Source organism: Pelodiscus sinensis, chromosome 14, assembly GCF_052426305.1.
Source record: "Pelodiscus sinensis isolate ZL-2025 chromosome 14, ASM5242630v1, whole genome shotgun sequence".
NCBI lineage: Eukaryota > Metazoa > Chordata > Testudines > Trionychidae > Pelodiscus > Pelodiscus sinensis.
Window position 1 is genome coordinate 22,283,307 of NC_143065.1, and position 19,417 is coordinate 22,302,723.

The 19,417-nt window shown below is 44.4% G+C and overlaps 1 protein-coding gene across 2 annotated transcripts in view; it reads left to right on the forward strand.

Moving 5' to 3' along the window:
• The first annotated feature begins 858 nt into the window (after positions 1-858).
• GLDN (gliomedin) overlaps positions 859-19,417 on the forward strand; it is a 45,216-nt gene continuing 26,657 nt past the window's right edge. Inside the window, exons 1-6 of one of the 2 annotated variants that reach the window (XM_075897233.2) lie at positions 859-1,330; positions 7,073-7,124; positions 11,308-11,325; positions 12,663-12,770; positions 17,379-17,549; positions 18,592-18,720. In XM_075897233.2, the coding sequence (XP_075753348.1) occupies positions 1,007-1,330; positions 7,073-7,124; positions 11,308-11,325; positions 12,663-12,770; positions 17,379-17,549; positions 18,592-18,720 (802 nt within the window). In that variant the 5' untranslated portion in view covers positions 859-1,006. The remainder of the gene's footprint in view (positions 1,331-7,072; positions 7,125-11,307; positions 11,326-12,662; positions 12,771-17,378; positions 17,550-18,591; positions 18,721-19,417) is intronic. The other variant, XM_075897234.2, reaches the window with a different exon arrangement.

The following is a 19,417-nucleotide window of genomic DNA, read 5'->3' on the forward strand; positions in this document are numbered from 1 at the left end:
TACTTAAGCACCTAAAGGTGTATCATGGCTGGAAGCAATAAGGAGTAAAGATAGTCTCTCTCATGGCTGTCTTGCAATTTCAATAACAATATCTTGACATAATTTCAATTTCCAGGGGCAAAGGTCAAGATGAATAGTTTCAAAGCAGATATTTTATCTTGAGACACCTAATCAAATCAAGGTAGGTAAATAGGGATTTTTTATTCATAATTTTACATGCTTACTATGTGAATATTTCAACCAAAGGTTGTAATGAGTGTCCCAACCTGCATCCTCTGTCTGCTTTTCCCTATCCCTTGGCACTGTTTTCCTCCTCCACATCTTTTCCCATCATTCCTACACCCTCAACCGTGTCCCAGGGTATGTCTACACTGCCACCCTAGTTCGAACTAGGGTGGCAGTGTAGACGTACCCCCCATACCCCTGTCCTGCCCATGCCCTGGGACCTGTTCTTCATCTCCCTTGCATCAGACGGCATTCGTGCTTCTCTGTTCCTCTCAGCCCTATGCCAGAGACGCTGACCCTTGTCGGCTGTGTCCCTGCCACTGTCCTCGACCGACCCTGCTGCTCATTTCTCAGCCTCCACTCCTGAGTGCGTCCTTACCCTACCCCGTGGGCCGTGGCCCCCTGTCTGCTTTCACTAGGCTTTCTGACCTGGGAGCCCCAAACCTGCCCCTCTCCTCGTCCCCTGCCCTGTCCACATGGCAGACCCCCGTCTCCCTGCCCCTCCCCTCTCCCTCCACCGCCAGGTCCCCGGTGCTCCTGCCCCCGGTTCCCAGCCCTGCCCCGGTGCCAGGTCCCCTGCGTCCCTGCCCCTTGGTTCCCGTCCCGGCCGGCGCCCGCCTCTCCCATTCATTCCGCCTCGTCACCCGCGCCTCTGCGGCTGGCGGGGCCGGGGCCATAAAGCCCGTCCCGAAGCAGGAGCCAAAGCGAGCCCTGGTCGCAGCGCCCCCGCCTACCCCGGGACCCGCCGCCGCTCGGCCGCTCAGGACCTGCCCGGGCCGGGATGCAGGGGGACGGCGCCGCGGGCGGCCGGGCGCTGCGCTGCCTGCTGGCCGCAGTGGGGCTGCTCTCGGCGCTCAGCGCCGCCGGGACGCTCTTCCTGCTGGGCCAGTGGAGGGAGCTGAGCGCGGCGCTGCGGGAGCTGGAGGCTGCGCGGCCCCAGGGCGGGGACAGCGCCCTGCGGGCCCTCCTGGGCCCCACCGCCCCGGGACCAGCGGCCTCAGGGGCCGCCCGGCACAAGAGGAGCCACCGCGGAGCGGGCGCCAGGGGCCACATCCGAGCCGAGGACGAGGAGTTGCTCATGATGATGACCTACTCCATGGTGCCGGTAGGGTGCGCCCGGGGAAAGGGCCGCAGAGCATCTCCTGGGGGCAGGGGCTGGAGCAGCATCCCCACGGGGGTCCCCCTCAGGAGTTAGGGGCTGTGCCCAAGCCGGCGCCCCAAGGGCATAGCCGCTTCCCCACCCGCACCCAGAAGGGCTGGGTCAGCAGCACCTGGCTCACAGGCGCTGGCCTGAGAACTTCACTTCGTGAAGGTCACCAGCTGATTGGAGAGTGTTTTAAAAAGTGAATATTACCATGGAGAGAGCGTGAGAGAGAGAGAGTGAGTGTGTGTTCTGTCACACAGCCCACCTCTAAGCCAGTAGGTCTCCGCCAGAGGTAGGTGTGCCTCGAGGGACACACACAGGTTTCCCAGGGAATACATGAACTCATCTAGATATTATCATCGTTTTTACAACAGGCTCTCAAAAAAGCCCTAGCCAACTCAGTGCAAACTAAAATTTCATGCATACAAGGACTTGTTTATACTGCTCTATGTACTACACCCTGAAATGCAAGGTCAATGTTTATACCCAGTTAATGTAAGCTATTTTTCAATAATAGTGGTCTGGGACGCTTTTGTATTTTTATGTCTGATTTTGTCTGGAAAGGTTGAGAGCCACTGCTCCAAACAACCACTCCTTGAGCACCTACAGCCTTTGTAGCAGTCCATTCCTTGTTTCCATAAAGATCCCCCTCATATTCTGCTTGCTTTTTCAGGCCCCTTAGATAGTCCTTTAAAATTTGCCTAATCTTTGTTCCTAAATGTGAAAAAGCAGTGAAATTTACAGAATAGCAAAGCAAATCTCATATGTTTTCCCCTATTGTAGAAGTTAGAGATCAGAAAAGACTATCTGGATGTTGATCCAGCCTCTGCAGGATTTGTGTTCCCTGCAGGGTATTTCCCAATGCTTTGTTCAGTCTAGTTTATAAATACTAAATACTGGTTAGAGCCTGCAAATATTAAGGTAGAGAACTCCATAAAACAGACTATATTGTTTTACAGCTTGTAATGCAAGTTTTGAAACATGCCTATTGTGCAGAGCAACATCTCCTAACAGGATCTCAAAGGTTTCCCATTTTTCCCTGAGACAGCTAATTTAATTGTTATTTATTTTGAAAGTGCAGTTCTGGATTTGGTTAAAACACTGCAGGAAGCTTTCAAAGTAGTTATGGTGTGGGTAACAAATCTTTACAAATTCAATTAACATTGCAATTTTTAGGAATTTACATTTTTAAATATCCCCCTGTATTACATCACTAGTTTCAATGACGTTATTTCATTCAGAACACTTAACTGTAGTCACATATATTTCCAATTCTTCACTATAGGTTGGACCTCCCTGGTCCAGCATCCTTGAGACCTGTCAACGAGGGAGTTTGCTGGACCAGGGGAGATCAACTCTGGCTCCTCTACCCTTAGCTCAGCAGGGCTGCTGGTGCCAGCAGGGCTCCCAGCCACCAGCCCCTCTTCCACTGGCCCGGAAGGGCTCCCTGACCCAGCAGGGCTTCCAGCCACTGGCCTGCCTGCTGCCAGACTCCCAGCCACCAGAGCATTCTGGTCCAGGAACGTCCATAGTCCTGCCAGATGTTCTGGTTTAAAGTGGTTCAGCCTGTATTAGGCATATTAGGCCTCCCTTTAGCAACCCATTCCTTCAAAACTTTATTCACTGAGGAAAAAATCAGTAGAACTAGTAGCATGAATAAGGAAAGCACGATTTAGTCCTTTGTTACAGCTGGGCCAGATTCTGAACTCTTTTCTGAAGCAAAACTGCACTGAATTTTTACACTTTACTGGACATTTTTTTTCAGAATATGGGGTTCCACTCATGTGCATGAGTATTTCTAGGACAGGGTCCCTAGCACCTGATTATACTGTATCTACTCAGTAAAAAATCCCATCAAGGTGTGGGAAACTAATTATGAGTTTTGCCTGAGTAAGGATTGCAGGCCCTGGTAAAAAAAATAACATGAAAAGGCAAATCTGACCCTTCAACCCTTAGCCTTTGTCTACACTAGTGATAACCCCCCTTTTTTGAAATAGTAAGTGGAGTGTTCATACTAACAAGTGCGTTTTTTTTTTCAAAATAATTGGGCTGGTTATTTCAAAATCTGTACTCCTGCTTTACTCAGAGAATAACACTTATTTCAAAATAGTTATTTTGAAATAGTGGTAGTGTGGATGCTCTGCTGCTGCTATTTTGAAATAACTACTCCCCAGAGTAATTCGAAGTAATTATTCCCCAGTGCTTCCTGGGGCTCTAAATCAAGGCAGTTCATTCACAATAATGGAGCCTGCCTTGGACTAATTTTGAGGTTCCCCAAAGTGGGGATACGCTATTTTGATTTTGTTATTTTGTGAGTAATTATTTCAAATTTAGTTATTTTGAAATAATTCCCTAATGTAGACCTGCCCTTACTGATGTAAATACTCACAGTGACTTTAAGGATTTCTCATGGAAGTATTGTCCCACTAAGCGAGGTCACTATTAATAAACTATTGGTGTTTATATTTATGTAAATTAGGTCTGTCAAGCGATTAAAACATTTAATCGTGATTAATTGCACCATTAAAAATTCATTGGGATTAATCGCACAATTAATCACATGCATCTCCCTTTCGAAATTCCGCAGTGGTGTTTCAATGGGGCAACGCTGCATGGAGCCCAGAATGGAGCACTGCCCCTTGAAGCATGGCAGCGGCGTTTCCAAGGGTCAGCGCATTAGGAGCCTGGGATCGGGGACTCCATCTGATCCCCGGCTCCGCCGTTGCAAAGCCTCTTTGAAGCTCTGGAGCAGCACTTCAAAGGGGCTTTGCAATGCGGAGCTGGGGATCAGCTGGGCACTCCAACTGCTCCCCGGCTCCGCTTGTGCTGCCCCTTTGAAGTGCCATTTTGGCACTTTAAAGGGGCAGCGCATTAGGCACTTCAAGGGGGCAGCACAGCATTAACGCCTGCAATTAATGCATTAAAAAATTAACACATTAATCCTGTCCGACGTTAATCGCAGATGTTAACCCAGGTCAATTGACAGCCCTAATGTAAATGTTGTCACTGTAATGACTGAATTTAATGAGACTACTTGCATAAGGTGACTCACGTAATTACGATAATATAGAAGTTTATTGGCTTTACATTTTTAACAGAAGTACTTCTGATATTTCTTTTGCATAGAATGTTGTGTGGCATGTTTTTGGTTAAAAGGACAAAACACAAAGACTTAGGTAGTTAAGCAGCTTATGTTTCATTTTCTCATATTTCAGAACAAATGTTAGGAAGATCAGGTTTGCATAAATTGCTTTAAACTCTTTATATTAAAGAAGAAATCCTTTAAATAATATCATACGTTTTTTTTCTTACTGGAACATTTTATTTTCTGTAGCCTTAAAACCATTTGGAAATATTATTTTGTTACTTAGTGATATACAAATGAAAGAGAAATACTGTAAGTTAATGAATCTACTGTGCATGTTTTCCAATTAAGAACATTTTTACTCTGATCTGAAATGCAGCTTGAAACAGAAAGACTTCAGAAAAAATATCAACATATGCTAATTGCCAACGTAGGTTTGAAGAAGAAGAGGACCTGATTTTGTTATGTGTTGAGCACCCACTGATGTTAGTGGAATTTGAAGATGTTTTGACCCTTGCAGAAGTACTCAGAATCTTGTAAGATTGGGCCCTCAAAAAGATCTCTTATTTAAAGAATAAGCACAGATTTCCAAAGCTGCATATCTGTTATGAGTAGCTAAATACACTAAAATTAACCATCATATAATACTTGCATGATTACAACACATATATTGAGAAGGATCTTTTGAGACAGAAATTTTCCATCCATAGCAGAACTACAACAGAGAAGATGTTCTAAACTTCCCTATGCTCCTTAACTAAAAAGCCTGGATTCTGACTTATTGGTGGTATGGAGATAGTTTACTCTATATCAGAGGTGGGCAAATACTGGCTCATGGGCCAGATCCAGTTCACCAGATTAGCCCCTGGCAGGCCACCACCTTTATATTTACCTGTGTCTCTGCAGATACAGGTGATCACAGCTCCCATTGGTCATGGATCACTGTTCCTGGCCAATGGGAGCTATTAGAAGCAGTGTCTCGGACTATGCTGCTTCCTGCCACTCCCATTGGCCAGGAACGGTGATCCATGGCCAACAGGAGCTGTGATTGCCGGGAGCTGCAGAGGTACGGGTTAATATAATGGTGGTGGCCCATCAGGGGCTAACCCTGGTGAACCACCACTGTTTTATTGCCCACCCCTGCTCTGCACCCTCTGAATTCTTTGGTCTCTGTGTTGGAGTTTACCAATGAGGTGGTCAATCAATGCTAAATTTATGGATTTTGTTTAATGACCTGGACACCTGTCTAAGAGGAGCTACATGGAGGCCACCAATCACACAGGTCTCAGAATTGCCACCCGGCAGCAACAGCTTTTAGGAATTTCCCCTGAAGGCTGGATTTGAAACAATAAGCTGCAGAACAAAACCTGCAGTTTAGATCCTATTACTGATCCTCAAACAAACAAAATGACCGTTGGCTGGCAATGGGGTTTGCAGGTGCAAATGATAAATATTACATGTACTCAGATTATTTAAAGTGCACACACGTTTTTTTTTTTTAAACAAACAAGCATGTATTCTGAGTGGAGACAGTTTTACTTAAGCACAGGTGAAGGCTGAAAATTTGACTCTCGATGTCTTTTGGTTGATAAAAACCAACTCAGCTTCAACAGTACAATGTATACTACTTAAAAGAGAATGGATTTTATATTCTCTGGTAAGATACTTCTGACATCTGAAGACAGATGTAAGTATAGTGAATGATGAGATAAAGCACATTTTAGATCAGAAATATTGGCTAGCACTTACATAAGGACTCTTTGATTTTGCAAGGCAATGAACATTGCCACTTGCCATTTAAATTGCTGGGAATTGAGAGTACTCCTCATCTCTCATTACCGAGCCCTGTATTGTACAATGTTCACTCTTTGGAAGTAAAAAAAAAGATTGACAAAGAAATTTTAACAAAAAATACAATGCTCAAATTTTCAGTAGGCATACGTCCTGCAGCATGAGAACATTGTTATAAATATGTACTCGTTGAGATGGTGAATTGTTGTTTACAAGTATCAGAACAAAGGATCCCAATTACTGTAGTGCCACAAATGGATGAGTTTCCTGTAATCTAATTCCAAATTCATATGCTGCTCTGTATTATGTCAAGTGAAAAAATTGGTAGCGATCACCTTAGATAGCTGGTAAGCCAGTTGAGTTCAGTTGTAGAATGGAAAATGACTCACAAATGGACATATGTATCAGTTAAATACTGATCATATTTGGCTGCTGCCAGCTTCGATAACCTTTGATAACCTATCTCAGATACAGCACCATGAAAACCTAAATGAAATAAGATGCAAGTCTTTCTGTCCTGACTGCATCCAGAGATGTGCCCATGTAGATTTTTTTAATGCTATTAAAATGGTACAATGCACAGATTCTTAAAAGCAATCTAATTTACAGATACAAGTGCAGGTTTTCAGAAGGCCAAAATTAAGGCCTAAATAGCTTTCTCACATTCTACAAGGTGTTGCTGTAAAATAGATAATTTCCCCTACTGATTTTTACACAGCAGTCACAGGGAAAAATGAAGTAAATCAGAAAGCATTTTTGTTAGCCCTTTCTGTAGAAACTGAAAATCAGTCCATTGTTGTGAATTTTGCATTCTTTTGTAATATTAGGTCCGTGTGATGGTGGATTTATGTAACAGCACAAAAGGAATATGCTTAACAGGTATGTTTTCCAAGTACTACTGTAATGTTATGCTGAATGCTGCATGCTTGATGATTAAATACTTTTTGAGGAGGAAAAATTGGCATGAGATAATTGTAGGCTTTAGGATGGTAATTATTACAGGAGTGATACTATTGGTCTGATTAAAAAAATTACAGTATCATTTGTTTATGTTCTTTTGAAAACATAAATCAACAATCCTGTATAGTAGCAGTCATACCGAGTTATTGCAAATACAAGCATTTACAAAATCTCCAAAGTAACATTGCTACTTGGGGGGTGTTTATTTTCCAGATAATTTTCCTACCTAAGAGTCCCCTCTTGCAGAGCTTATAATAGAACTGAGATCTTTATCAGAACTGAGATCTTTATAATAGTTTTTAATATCTTTTGGCATCTGAGAGGTGCTATAACCACTAATGAGGTCAGTTGCTTGATTCTAGATCAGCATGGGGTAGACAACCCAGAGGTCAGAAGGGCTTTTTACACTGTGGCAACTGCCATGGCTAAGTTATGAGTGGAGGCAGAGGATAGGGTTGCCACATGGTTTCAACAAAAATACTGGACACACTTGACATTACATCACAATCTACATTACATCTTATTTAGAAAATAACGGACATTTATATTTTCTCAATTTGTTTTCCAAACAGAAAGCTTAAATTCTGGACTGTCTGGTTCAAAACCGGACACCTGGCTATCCTAGTAGTGGATTCTGAGGCTATGTCTACACTACAGGGTTTTTGTGCAAAAACCCACGGAGAGTCTACATCTCAAGCATGTTTTTGCTCAAGAAAATTTACAGTAGAACAGCAGAACAGAGGGCTTTTTGCAGTGCAGGGCTTTCTACAAGGAATAACTCCTTTTTGCGCTAGAGTTTTTGCACAAAAAGGTGTGTGTGGATGCTCAACAGGGGTTTCTTGCGCAAAACGAGCCTATCGGAAAAAGCACAGGTGTTCTGATGGCCATTCTGTTAATGGCAATCAGCACTTTCTTGCACAAGCGCGTCCAGGCAGTGTGGACGCTCTCTTGCGCAAAAGCGCACTGCTTTTGCAATGTGCTTTTGTAGTGTGGACGCGCTGTTGTGCAAGAAGTTTTTGCAAAAGATCTCTTCTACAAAAAGCTTCTTGAACAAAAAGCCTGCAGTATAGACATAGCCAGAAGGATGAAAATGCTCATTACATGAGACTCTGAGGTTGGTTTCTCAGAAATACAAAGGAATTTCAAAATTCTTGGTGTCTGGGGTAGAGTAATATCATTAAAAGTTTGCATGTGGTCTGGGCAAACCAAAAAAAATATAAAGCTTTGGCTACTTCAAGGGCTCTGAATTGACATTGCTAGCTGAAGTAAGTAGCTGCTGGAGCTGATATACATACTTGAAAATGAGAAAATAAGTAAACCCTTTAGGTTTGGGAAACAGTTACGTAAAAGAGTTCAGGGCATTTGCAGTTGGCATGAGCTACAGATCCATTATGGTTTAATTTCAGTTTAACTGATTTGAATTCAGAATGAGTTAGAATTTTGTGGAAAATTTCCCCTTGATATACTGGAGACAAAATACAAAATGGACTCCTTTTGAAAATGCAAGTGAAATTTGACTGGAACAAAGACAGCTCCCCTGACAAGTCTTAAATATGTCTTGTGTTGAGTTCTAGAATTCTGACTTCACACTACTCCATGCCTGTTAAATCCCTTTCTGTGCACTCCCTGAATCTTCATTTCAGCTAAGCCCCACTCTAACATTGGTTTTAACAATAGCTCACTACACGGTAGACATTAGCTGTCTTCATTACATTTGCTACATTTCAAGTACTTTTCCTTTTCATGTATGTGACAAAAGGACATCTAGGATCTTCAGTGAGTTCAAGGTGACAAAGTAATTGAGAGTTCTAAGAAAAAAATTGTCCACAATGAAAAAAATCAGGCATTTATTGGAAAATTGCCTGAGACCAGCATTAACTGGCGTCTACCAGTGTTACTATAAAGTCAGTGCAGCTTTAGTGCGATTGTACACTGCTTCCCATTTCCTATAAAGATTTTTAATGAATGCCTTAAGATTGTCAGGTGAGAGCCAGAGGCTGTTTATTTCTTTAATTTTTTTGTAGAGTTTTATACTTAAAAAAAATCATTATAGCCCTGGTAAAAATGTTAGTTCAGAGAATTTGGTTCTTTAATCATAGACATAATATCTCTTCCAACTTTTCCTAGTTTTTGATTAAAATTTGTTTCTCTAGAAGTTACATAGAACAGATAATTTGTCATTTCTTATTGTGCCCTGTTTTATTTACTCCTGCCTTAGGGGCATGAAACTAATGTACAGTAAGGCCTTTTATTTGGTCAGTCAAGGCAAATAGGCCTTAGCATACTTCTTAAAAGCTCTGTTAATTTATGGGCTCTCAAGTGATAGTAAATAGTATGCTACTATCCAGGGAAAGTGATAATATTTTGCATATAGCTACTGGAGATTTCTTTTTAGTGTAGTTCAAGTCACTGAGGCAACGGCTACACTGCCGGGGTTTTTTTAGAAGACGATATGCAAATCGCACTCACATTTGCATATCTTCTTCTGATTCTTTTTGTGGAAGAGGTGTTGCTGCTATTTGGCCCTGTGTAGACGGTGCCAAATGTCAGAAATAAACCCTCTTTCACAAGACCCTTTATTCCTCGTAAATTGAGGTTTACAGGGTCTTGCAAAAGAGGGTTTTTTTTTCCTGACATTTGGCCCCTTCTACACAGGGCCAAATAGCGGCAAAACCTTCTTTACAAAAAGAATCGGAAGAAGGTATTCAAATGCGAGTGAGATTTGCATATCTTCTTCCAAAAAAACCAAACAGCAGTGTAGCCATAGCCTGACAAAACAAACTTATAGCTTCCATTGGAATATCCTGTTTTGCACATGTCCCTGAATTACTAGCATGTATCCAGTTTCTATTGTTACCAAACAATGAACTTCCACAGGCAACAAACCCAACTCCAAATACAGAACAATTGCAAGTAAAGGAACCTATTTGTTATTTAGCCGTAGCTAGTGTGGATTAAAAAAGAGAAAATATTTAACCCTCCTATTTCAAACTTCTATGATTATCCAGGAATGAGAGTGCTTTGGAATGCATATTCTCTACATTTTTTTTGTCATAACATCCACATTTGACCTGGGCAACTGTACAGCTGTTCTGTCATTACCGCAAGTAGGGCTTTAGATAGGGGTGGGCAATAATTTTTAAAAGGGGGCCACTTCACAAATTTCTGAAGTGGCCTCGGGCTGCCCCTGAAGAAGATGGGCCTCGGGCAGAACGGGCGGGACAAGGAGGCTTCTGTGCTCCCCTACCCACAGACCCTGATTGGCCTGCAGGTGGGGGAATGTGTGAAGTCTACCCCTACCCCAGAGAGAATTACCAGCTGTTTTAAAACAGCTGGCGGCTCCTTCTAGGTGCCACAGCGGGAGAAGGTCTCGCGTGCTAACCCCTGCCCCAGGCCAATTAGGGCTTGCGAGTGGGGGGAGCATGCAAAGTCTCTCGCCCCCTGCCCTGCCAAGGGCATGTGGTATCTAGAGAGAAATACCAGCTGTTTCAAAACATCCAGCATTTCTCTGTAGCTGCTGCGCACCCTTGAGGGGGGGGGGAGGAGAGGAAACTTCGTGCGCTCCCCCATCTGCAGGTCTCGATTGGCCAGGGAACGGCAGGGTGGCTGCGGGCCAGATCCAGCCTGCGGAGGCCCCTTTGCCCACCCCTGGCTTTATAGAACTTCTTATGAGGCACTAAGTAGTGTAAACATAATAATTAATGGCTAACTTAGGTGCCTATTAGTGAAAAGGGACAAACACCTGTCTTCTGATTAATCAATTCAGTAGCAGTGAAAATGCAGAGTCCATTCTTAGTCAATCAGATTTCATGGGAAATGTAAGAAATGACTGGGCTTGGCACACCAGGTGGGTGTTTGTATAATTGCTTGTGAGAATAATCTTTCAGCAAGTCTGACTGGATCTGCACTAAAGCATCATTAGTTACTTTTAATACAAAATTGTTAAACATAAATGCCTCTTTTCTGTCTTGGTTTGGTCTAATGGTAATCAGTTGAGTTTAGTATTGGTTTTACTTGAACTGCCAAGTTACACTCACCATTTTTTCTCTTTGTTTTTTGTTTGTTTGGGTTTTTTTTTCTTTTTTTGCTTGTTTTCCTTTAGGTCCTCCAGGCTCTCCAGGTAAGATTCTTTTCAATTACTGAAGGTATGATGTTGATTCACTTACTGGCTTAAAAATATTTTTGTAAAGACATCACCTTGGCAAAGTGATATACCGGTTAGTGTGAGGGAGAGAGGTGTATCAAAAATACATTTCCTGAAGACTGTCCCACATTCTATGAACCACATTTTCCAAAGATTAATAAGAAAATATATAGATACTGACGTTATTCCGAAATAACACGGCTGTGTAGACTTAGGGTGTGTCTAGACGACAGAATTTTGTCGACAAAAGTGGACTTTTGTCGACAAAACTATACCTGCATCTACACTACCGCTGAGTTCTGTCGACATAACGTCAACATAACTCAGCAGTTTTGTCAACGCTGGTAAACCTCATTTTACGAGACATAATGCCTTCTGTAGACAGAGTTCAGTCGACAGAAGGTGTTATTGCATGTAGGGTTGTGTCTAGACTACAGGGTTTTGTCGACAAAGCAGCTTGCTTTGTCGACAGAACTGAATGTAGTCTAGATGCTCTTTGTCGACAGAAGCTTTGTCGACAGTATCTGTCGACAAAACTTCAGTCGACAAAACCCTGTAGTCTAGACGTACCCATAGTTTCAGAATAGGATCTGCATGGGAGAGTCTTTCAGACTTTACTAGCAAACTGACCCATAAAATATTCAGGAAACTAATCCCATAATGGGTGTTTTTGATCAAGAAGTTTTTTTCTGTGTTTTTTCCTGTGGTCATGTCATGAGAAAGGTTGAAAATCATTAAGAAGGGGCTAGTAGCCAACATGTTACTTGCCTAATATCATACACTCAGGGGAGAGATGACAATAGAACTTCTAGTCCCTTCTTAGTGACTTTCCACTTTTCTCATTATATGACCCCAGGAAAAAGCACATAAAAAAAGGCTTGGGGGGATCCCCTTCCATAATTTTGTTTTTTTTTTCTCTCATCTAGCCATAGAGAAAGAGAGCAAGGTCATGATCCCACTGGGCAGCTTCAGGACCCTCATTTTAAATATACATGACCAAAACCCAAACTGCTTCTCTGTCCTAGTCTGGAAGCAAAAGGTGCAGCACCAACTGATGTCAATCACAGTTTTGTTCAAAAGATCCTGGGGGAAATATTGCCCTTTACCTTTAAGCTAGGACTTACGCTTGGTTATCAGAAAATAAAGATCATTGCACGGGAATATAGGGCATCGTACCCACTGAACTCAAATAGTGGCAGGTTCTGTGAATTGCTGATGTACAGGGTTTTGTCGACAAAATGCAGTAGATTTGAAGGTGAAATGTAAATGGTATTTGGTTAATGTACATTATACACTCCTATTGGTTTCTTCAGGACCTCCTGGACTGGATGGTTTACCTGGCTACAATGGATCAGATGGCATTCCTGGTCTCCCAGGGCCAAAGGGGGAGCCAGGAGTAAATGGAAGGAGAGGAAAAATAGGTACTTTCCAGACCTATCCTATTTTACGCAAGTCTTCATTAATGTTATACACAAGTACACTTACTTATAGACACTGAGCAGGGGAAATGAGTTTCCTTAAATGTTCTGTTATTGCCAGCCCTATTTTGTCAGGAAACCAGAAAAAGTTGACACATATTATAGACTAATAAGACATATAGAACCAAGTTCTGCTCTCTCTTCCACAGGCATAACTTCTGTGGACTTCACCAGCTTTTGACCAGTGCCATTCCATTGACTTCTGTGGGTGTACTATACCGAAGAAGAATTTGGCGATAGTAAATATACTCTAGAGAGAGTATTGCACACTCCTAATTAGAGAGAATTAATGCAGTTTATTTAAATCTCAGCATTTTCCACAGGTTATTGTTAATGGGAGTTGTGGTCTGTCATTCTAATAATTTCTTGTTCCCACACCTATCTATGGCCCTGGGACCCCAGTTAGCCTTTGGAAAGGCTTAAGCTCTTTGGGGAGACCCTGTCTTTCTTATATTTCACTGTGACAGCAGGCAGGTGTGTATTCAGTAATGTGTGGGTGGAATGGAGTGATAGCAAGAATGCTACTTTACTTCCATCCTCTTTCTTATCCATTTATATTGCTAGCTCTTTGGTTCAGTGACTGTCTCTTACTAGGTGTTCGTACAGTGCCTAACACAGTGGGGTCCAGAGCTTGGTTGTGGCGTCTGGGCATGACCTTAATATGAATAAGACAAACACTTTGAAAACTCAGAGCTGGTCATAATAATAATACTTTGCTTTGTAGAATCCCAGAGTGCCTCGAAAACCAGATGTGGACATAAAGACACAGGATAGGAGTTAGAATTGCAAAGGAATATAGCGGTGGCAACACTCAGGGTATGTCTAGACTACATGGCTCTGTCGACAGAGCCATGTAGATTTGTTTATTGGGCAAAGAGAAATGAAGCGGCGATTTAAATAATCGCTGCTTCATTTAAATTTAAATGGCTGCCGCGCTGAGCCGACAAACAGCTGATCAGTACTAGTCTGAACGCTCCGCGGTCGACATCAAAGCCCTTTGTTGACCGCCCTGGTAAACCTCATCCCACAAGGAATAATGAGGCAGTCGACAAAGGGCTCATTATTGTGGGATGAGGTTTACCAGAGCGGTCAACAAAGGGCTTTGATGTCGACTGCGGAGCGTCCAGACTAGCACGCTGAGCCAACAAACAGCTGATCTGCTGTTTGTTGGCTCAGCGCAGCAGCCATTTAAATTTAAATGAAGCAGCGATTATTTAAATCACCACTTCGTTTCCCTTTGCCTACAACCCTAATCTACATGGCTCCGTCGATGGAGCCATGTAGTCTAGACACAGCCTCAGTGTCACCGCACCTGACTTCTAGGTGCTTAGGAAATTGTTGGGATTCACAGCTTAGTATGCTGGCTTTGTGAATGTCATTCTCAGGCACCTGTATCTCTCCTTGTTCATTGTGTAAGGAGCCCCGGCACCTGACAATGAGATTCACAAAACCCAGTGTACTAGGCAGCTTCCTGCTGAGGAGAGGAGTGTATCTTAGGCCCTCCCCCTTCTCAGGAAGTTCAGTGCCAAGGCCATCCTGGCAAGGAGGAGGAGGATGACTCCCTCCTAACTTTTAGTACAATGGGTGGGGAACATGAGAGACTGTGCATGGATGGTGAGAGCGAAAGGAAGAGGAGAGGGAGACAGACAGACAGACAGAGACAGAGAGACACACACTCTGTAGCCTGGTGGTTGGAGCACTCTCTTGGCAGGTGGGAGTCCCAGAATCCAGGCTCAACTTGGAGAATCTGAAAGAGCCACACAGTTGAATATCCCATACCCCTGTGGTTAGGATCTTGGTTCAACCCTTTCTCCCCCTCTTGTGGGACTTGAACCAGGGGCCTCCCGCATCCCAGATGAGGTCCCTAGCCAGCAGGGTAAAAATTATGAGAGACTGTGCTGTCCTTCTTTTCTCACTTGTTTTCTGTGAGGTTGCCAATGGGAGCCCAATCCAGTAGGTGAGCATGCTTACCGGATTGGGCTGAGCAGATGAGTTAGGTAGAGAAATGTCTATATTCCCCTGTTCCGTGCATCATGCTAGGGCCTAGGCATGCAGGTACCTAGAGTAATGCAGCAGTGTGTATGTGCAGAGGAACAAATATAGGGCATTTAGAGAACTTCCGTGTAAAAATTTAGGTGCCAGGCAAGTTTAGGCATTTACAGGGTTTGGCAACAGTTGTGCAGGAGGGATTGTGAATCCCAGCAGGCCTGATTCTGGGGTTTAGGCTTCTAAAAGAGCAGCTAGGCACCAAGTCCTTTTATGACTCCAACCCTGAGTGGCTCACAGTCACACCCATGTCTGCGGCAGAGCTGGGAATAGAGCCCAAGAGTCCCCGTCATCTTCTGTGCCCACTAGACCGATTGGCCTGGATTCTCTGTTATGGCCGAGGAACGGTTTGTACCAGTCTGGAAGGTGGGAGACAAAGGTGGCTGAAAACCATGCTGCGTACACCTGAGGGAGTGTGAAAGAGGCTGCTCTCAGTCACTCCTGCCCGCGCAGTGCAGCAGTGTTTACTGTCAAAAGGACAAATCTTGTTTTTTAACCTCAGTTAGCAGCATGGGCATGTGACTGGCAACCCTTGAGATGGAAGTGAAAACCTATGACGTCAGGCAGGGATGCACATTTCAGCAATCACCTGTCACACACCAACAGCACCATGGGGGCTGGCACCCAGGGCCTTCCTTCTCCACAGTCTCTGTAAAGGGGCCATTCATTGCATGGAAGCTGAAGTGCCTTCCTTCTCTGTGCAGTACCATGGGTGCCACTGCCTTGGCAGTTCCATGGAGAAGCAGAAGGCTTCGATCTCCGGGGCTGAGTTTTTTAGCATGTTTCAACACATTGTCCAAGTTGGAAACCAGGTGTGAAATCTGGGCCCCATTGAATCCAATGATCATTTTTTTTATCCAGTGGAGTCAGGAACTCTATGTATGGTCCCCATGCCACCGAAAAAATTTAAATAGCTGTTACATATAGAGCCCCTGAGGTTCTCTATGCTCAGTAGCCACCGTCAACCCACATATTCCATCTCCAACTTTATGCCAGTGTAGATACGTTTACAACTCCACTGCGAGCACAGCTGTTAGCTCTTCTGCGCATGCTGCCGTCTTCATGCTTTGGAGAAGAGGAAGAGTAGCAGACGGGACAATATTCTGAATTGTACAAACCCGTTTTGTTCATTTTTTCCCCCTCCTTACTGCAAAATGTGCTGATGAGGTTGCTGGGAGTCATAAGACTCCATAATATAATGTGTTGTTGACGATTTTACTCAATGGTCATCAGCTGCATAAAATATGTGGACTGAACATGCTTGGAGCTAGTGTGGAGGCAGGATGAGGAGGCAGCATGAGGACATTAGCAGGAAATGAAGGCCGTGCTCTGTCATGATGTCAGAGAAATAAAATGTGAAGAACACAATAAAGGTAATGTTACTGGAAAGGGAGAGGTTTTGTTTTTGTTGGCACACGTAATTATATTACCAACAATGGGTGCAGTGTTGTCTTACAAGAAAGGCAAGTGGAGCTGTGTAGATGACTGTTAAAGGCTCTACAAATCAGTCAGCATCTTTGAGATTTGCAGGCCCGCCGACGGTGGGGACAAAAGTGGCAGTTGCCTCAGGGCCCAGCGATTCAAAGGTGCTCAGGGCTCTGGCTGCTGCCACTGCTGAAGTTGCAGCAGTGCTGGCTGGATCCCTGAGCCCCTTTAAATCGCATCCAGAGCGCCGTGCTGCATGTTCTGGGCAGCGCTAAGGACTGAGGGGAGTGTCCTACACTCCAGGCAGTGCTGAGGGCTGTCTGCCCTCAGCCCTACCCCTTCCATTGGTGGCCTGCCCCTTGAAGTAGCATGGAGCTGTCGTCACCCGCACCCCTTCCTGTTAGCTCCGTTGAGATAAGTATTAGGAGAAATTATTTCCCAAAATGGTAGAGAAAAGATAGAAATCAGGAACACTTCACTGCCAGACTAGCGAAGAGAAATGGAAGACTGAAAACAAAGCTGTGTGGGAGTATGCATGTGTGCACTGTACATAGAACATGTTGTGTACTAAAAATAAGGAAAAAAGGAACTGTGGACTTGGGGTTCAGCTAAAGGTTCTATATATTAACTCTTGTCAGTGGGGTTTCCTTCCTTTTCCCCCCAAGTGATAAGAAACTTAAGATATTGGACATCACAATAAAATAATGCTTCCTTTTTTTTAACCTAACGTTCCCTTCTCACCCAGAAATGCTCAGGCAGGTGCTGTGTCATCTCCGAACATAAGTATCTCAAGGCATGGAACAAAATATAGCTTTGGGGCTTTATGCATCGTACACTCTGTATCTGACATGTTTTATGGGTAGTGCATGTTATTTGACTACACAGCTATGTTAACTGATAAAGAAATGTCTCAAAGCCACAAAACTGAAGAAACTGTGGAGTGGAGAAAACAACTGGGCTGATACAGCATAAATAATACATGATGTAAGTTTTTTCAAAAACCAGCAACAGAGGGAAAGGTACATTGACCTTAGGAATGAGAGTTTTATAGATGTATTTATTTACAATCCTGGCTAACAGACCTCTCATGCCTAGGTTTACCAGGACTAAAAGGTGATCCAGGAGAGAGAGGAGATAAAGGAGACCCTGGTGAACTGGGCATACCTGGCAAAGACGGGATGCCAGGAGTAAAAGGTTCAAGAGGAGCAAAGGGTGACAAAGGGGATGCAAACAATGACGTGCTGTCTGAAGGTAGGGGGAAGCACTTCTGCAGCACAGAAATATACAACACAATAAAACAGGCTACCCTTTGCGAGTGCTGTGGTGTTTTGAAGCCAGCTGGTAGAGCTACTCTTGGGGTTGTGCTCTCTAGTCTAGTGTGGTTCCCCACAAAAGCCTTTTTACTCAGGCTTAGGGTGGAGAGATGTGTGAATTTCATCCTTGCCCAGCGCATTTTCACATGGCAAATTTCCTCCTACTCTCTTCCAGTGCTGTTTTTTTTTTCCCTATTAGAAAATGACACACAGATTTCCACCCAGGAATGCATGGGGGAGGAGCATTGGCAGCTACAAATAAATGCTCCTAAAATTATAGCACTGTAGCTTCTGTTGCTGAGTGCTCAGAAAACAAAGTTATGCAAGGCAGCACTGCTTCAAGTCACGCCCCGTGTCCGCTCCATTCTTGCTGTGCCTCAGACACAGAGAGGACCTGGAAACACCATTTATTTGTGACAGTGGAGAAGAAGCACCAGGCTTCTTTAAAAAACTGCGTGCAATTAAAATCGGTGTCTGTCAAGAACGGACAGGCCACTGCAAAGCACAAGCAAACAGGGAACTATTGATAACAAATAGCTGAAAAGGTTTGCTGCATTCCCATTTGCTCCCTTATAAACACAAATGGGGAAGAGGTGTCTGGGAATAGACAAGCATTCAGCTTGTTATTCCTGCCATGAATACCCTGGCGGTATGGAACGTAAACCACCCCGTACCAACTACAGCAGGTATCTGTGCTGGGGTCATATCCAGGCAGCGAAGGGGCTTTGTGGTAGTTTGCAACAGGTTGTAGGGCCCCAGTGATCAGGCCCTGATTCCTCATAATCCTCTGAGGTCTTGGAATGCCCTGCTGGGGATGCCTCCCATGGGTAGAAACACAGAGGACACCTCAACGAGTAAATGGCCGTTTTCGTTCCTGCGGGCCTCTCTCAGTGGATGAGATCCAATGCATACAATCTCCCTTGCTGCGGGGAGGCCCATTCACTTGCAGCAGTTATCAGCCTCTTCTGTTTTCTCCCTAGGTGCCAAGGGGGAGCCAGGATCTCCAGGGCCACCAGGGCCCCCAGGGCCACAAGGTCCACCCGGGCCACCGGGGAAGCGCAAAGCAAAATCCCAGGTTAATGAGAACATGTACAGCAGCAAGTGCACAGGTCAGTGTCGGTTTCTGGTGTAGCCGGCATTATTCTCATTCTTGCCTTTATAGCAGGTGCAGGGGTTACACCTGCTGTAGGGCTCTGCTCTCCACGAATTTGAAGTTTAGCATTTCCTTAAGAATATACAATTTGGCCCTCCCTAGTCTGGCACCCTTGGGACCTGACCAGTCCTGAACAATGGAGTTTGGCTCCCGGCCCCAGCAGGGCTGCCACCCTGTTCCTGCTGGCCTGACAGGGCTTCCAGATGCCAGCTGCCAGCCTGAGAGGGCTCCCAGCCCCACTACCACCAGCCAGGCTCCTACCTGCCAGCCCTCCTGCTGCAGAGACTTTCTGGTCTAGGTAGGACCACGGATGTTGCCAAACCAGAGAGTCCCAGTTTGGAGAGTTTCAACCTGTAGTTAGATGTCCTGACCAAGATGAGGCTTCAGGCAGCCCCTATGACAATCTCCATTTTCTCACACTCACTCTTTTCTAACTGTGGGGCTACACATTTCCATATGCTAGTATCTGCTTAGTGGAGTAAGGGTGGAGAACAAGTGAAACCTCTGAGATATGAGAGGATGGGGATTCAAGAGTTAATCCTCTTGGGAGAGGAAGGGATGTAAAGCGGTTCCCATATGTGTCCCAGGGGGTAACTCAAAACCAGCCCTTGAAGTGTCAAATAGCGTGTGTTGTGGGCAGGAAAGGCTCTGAG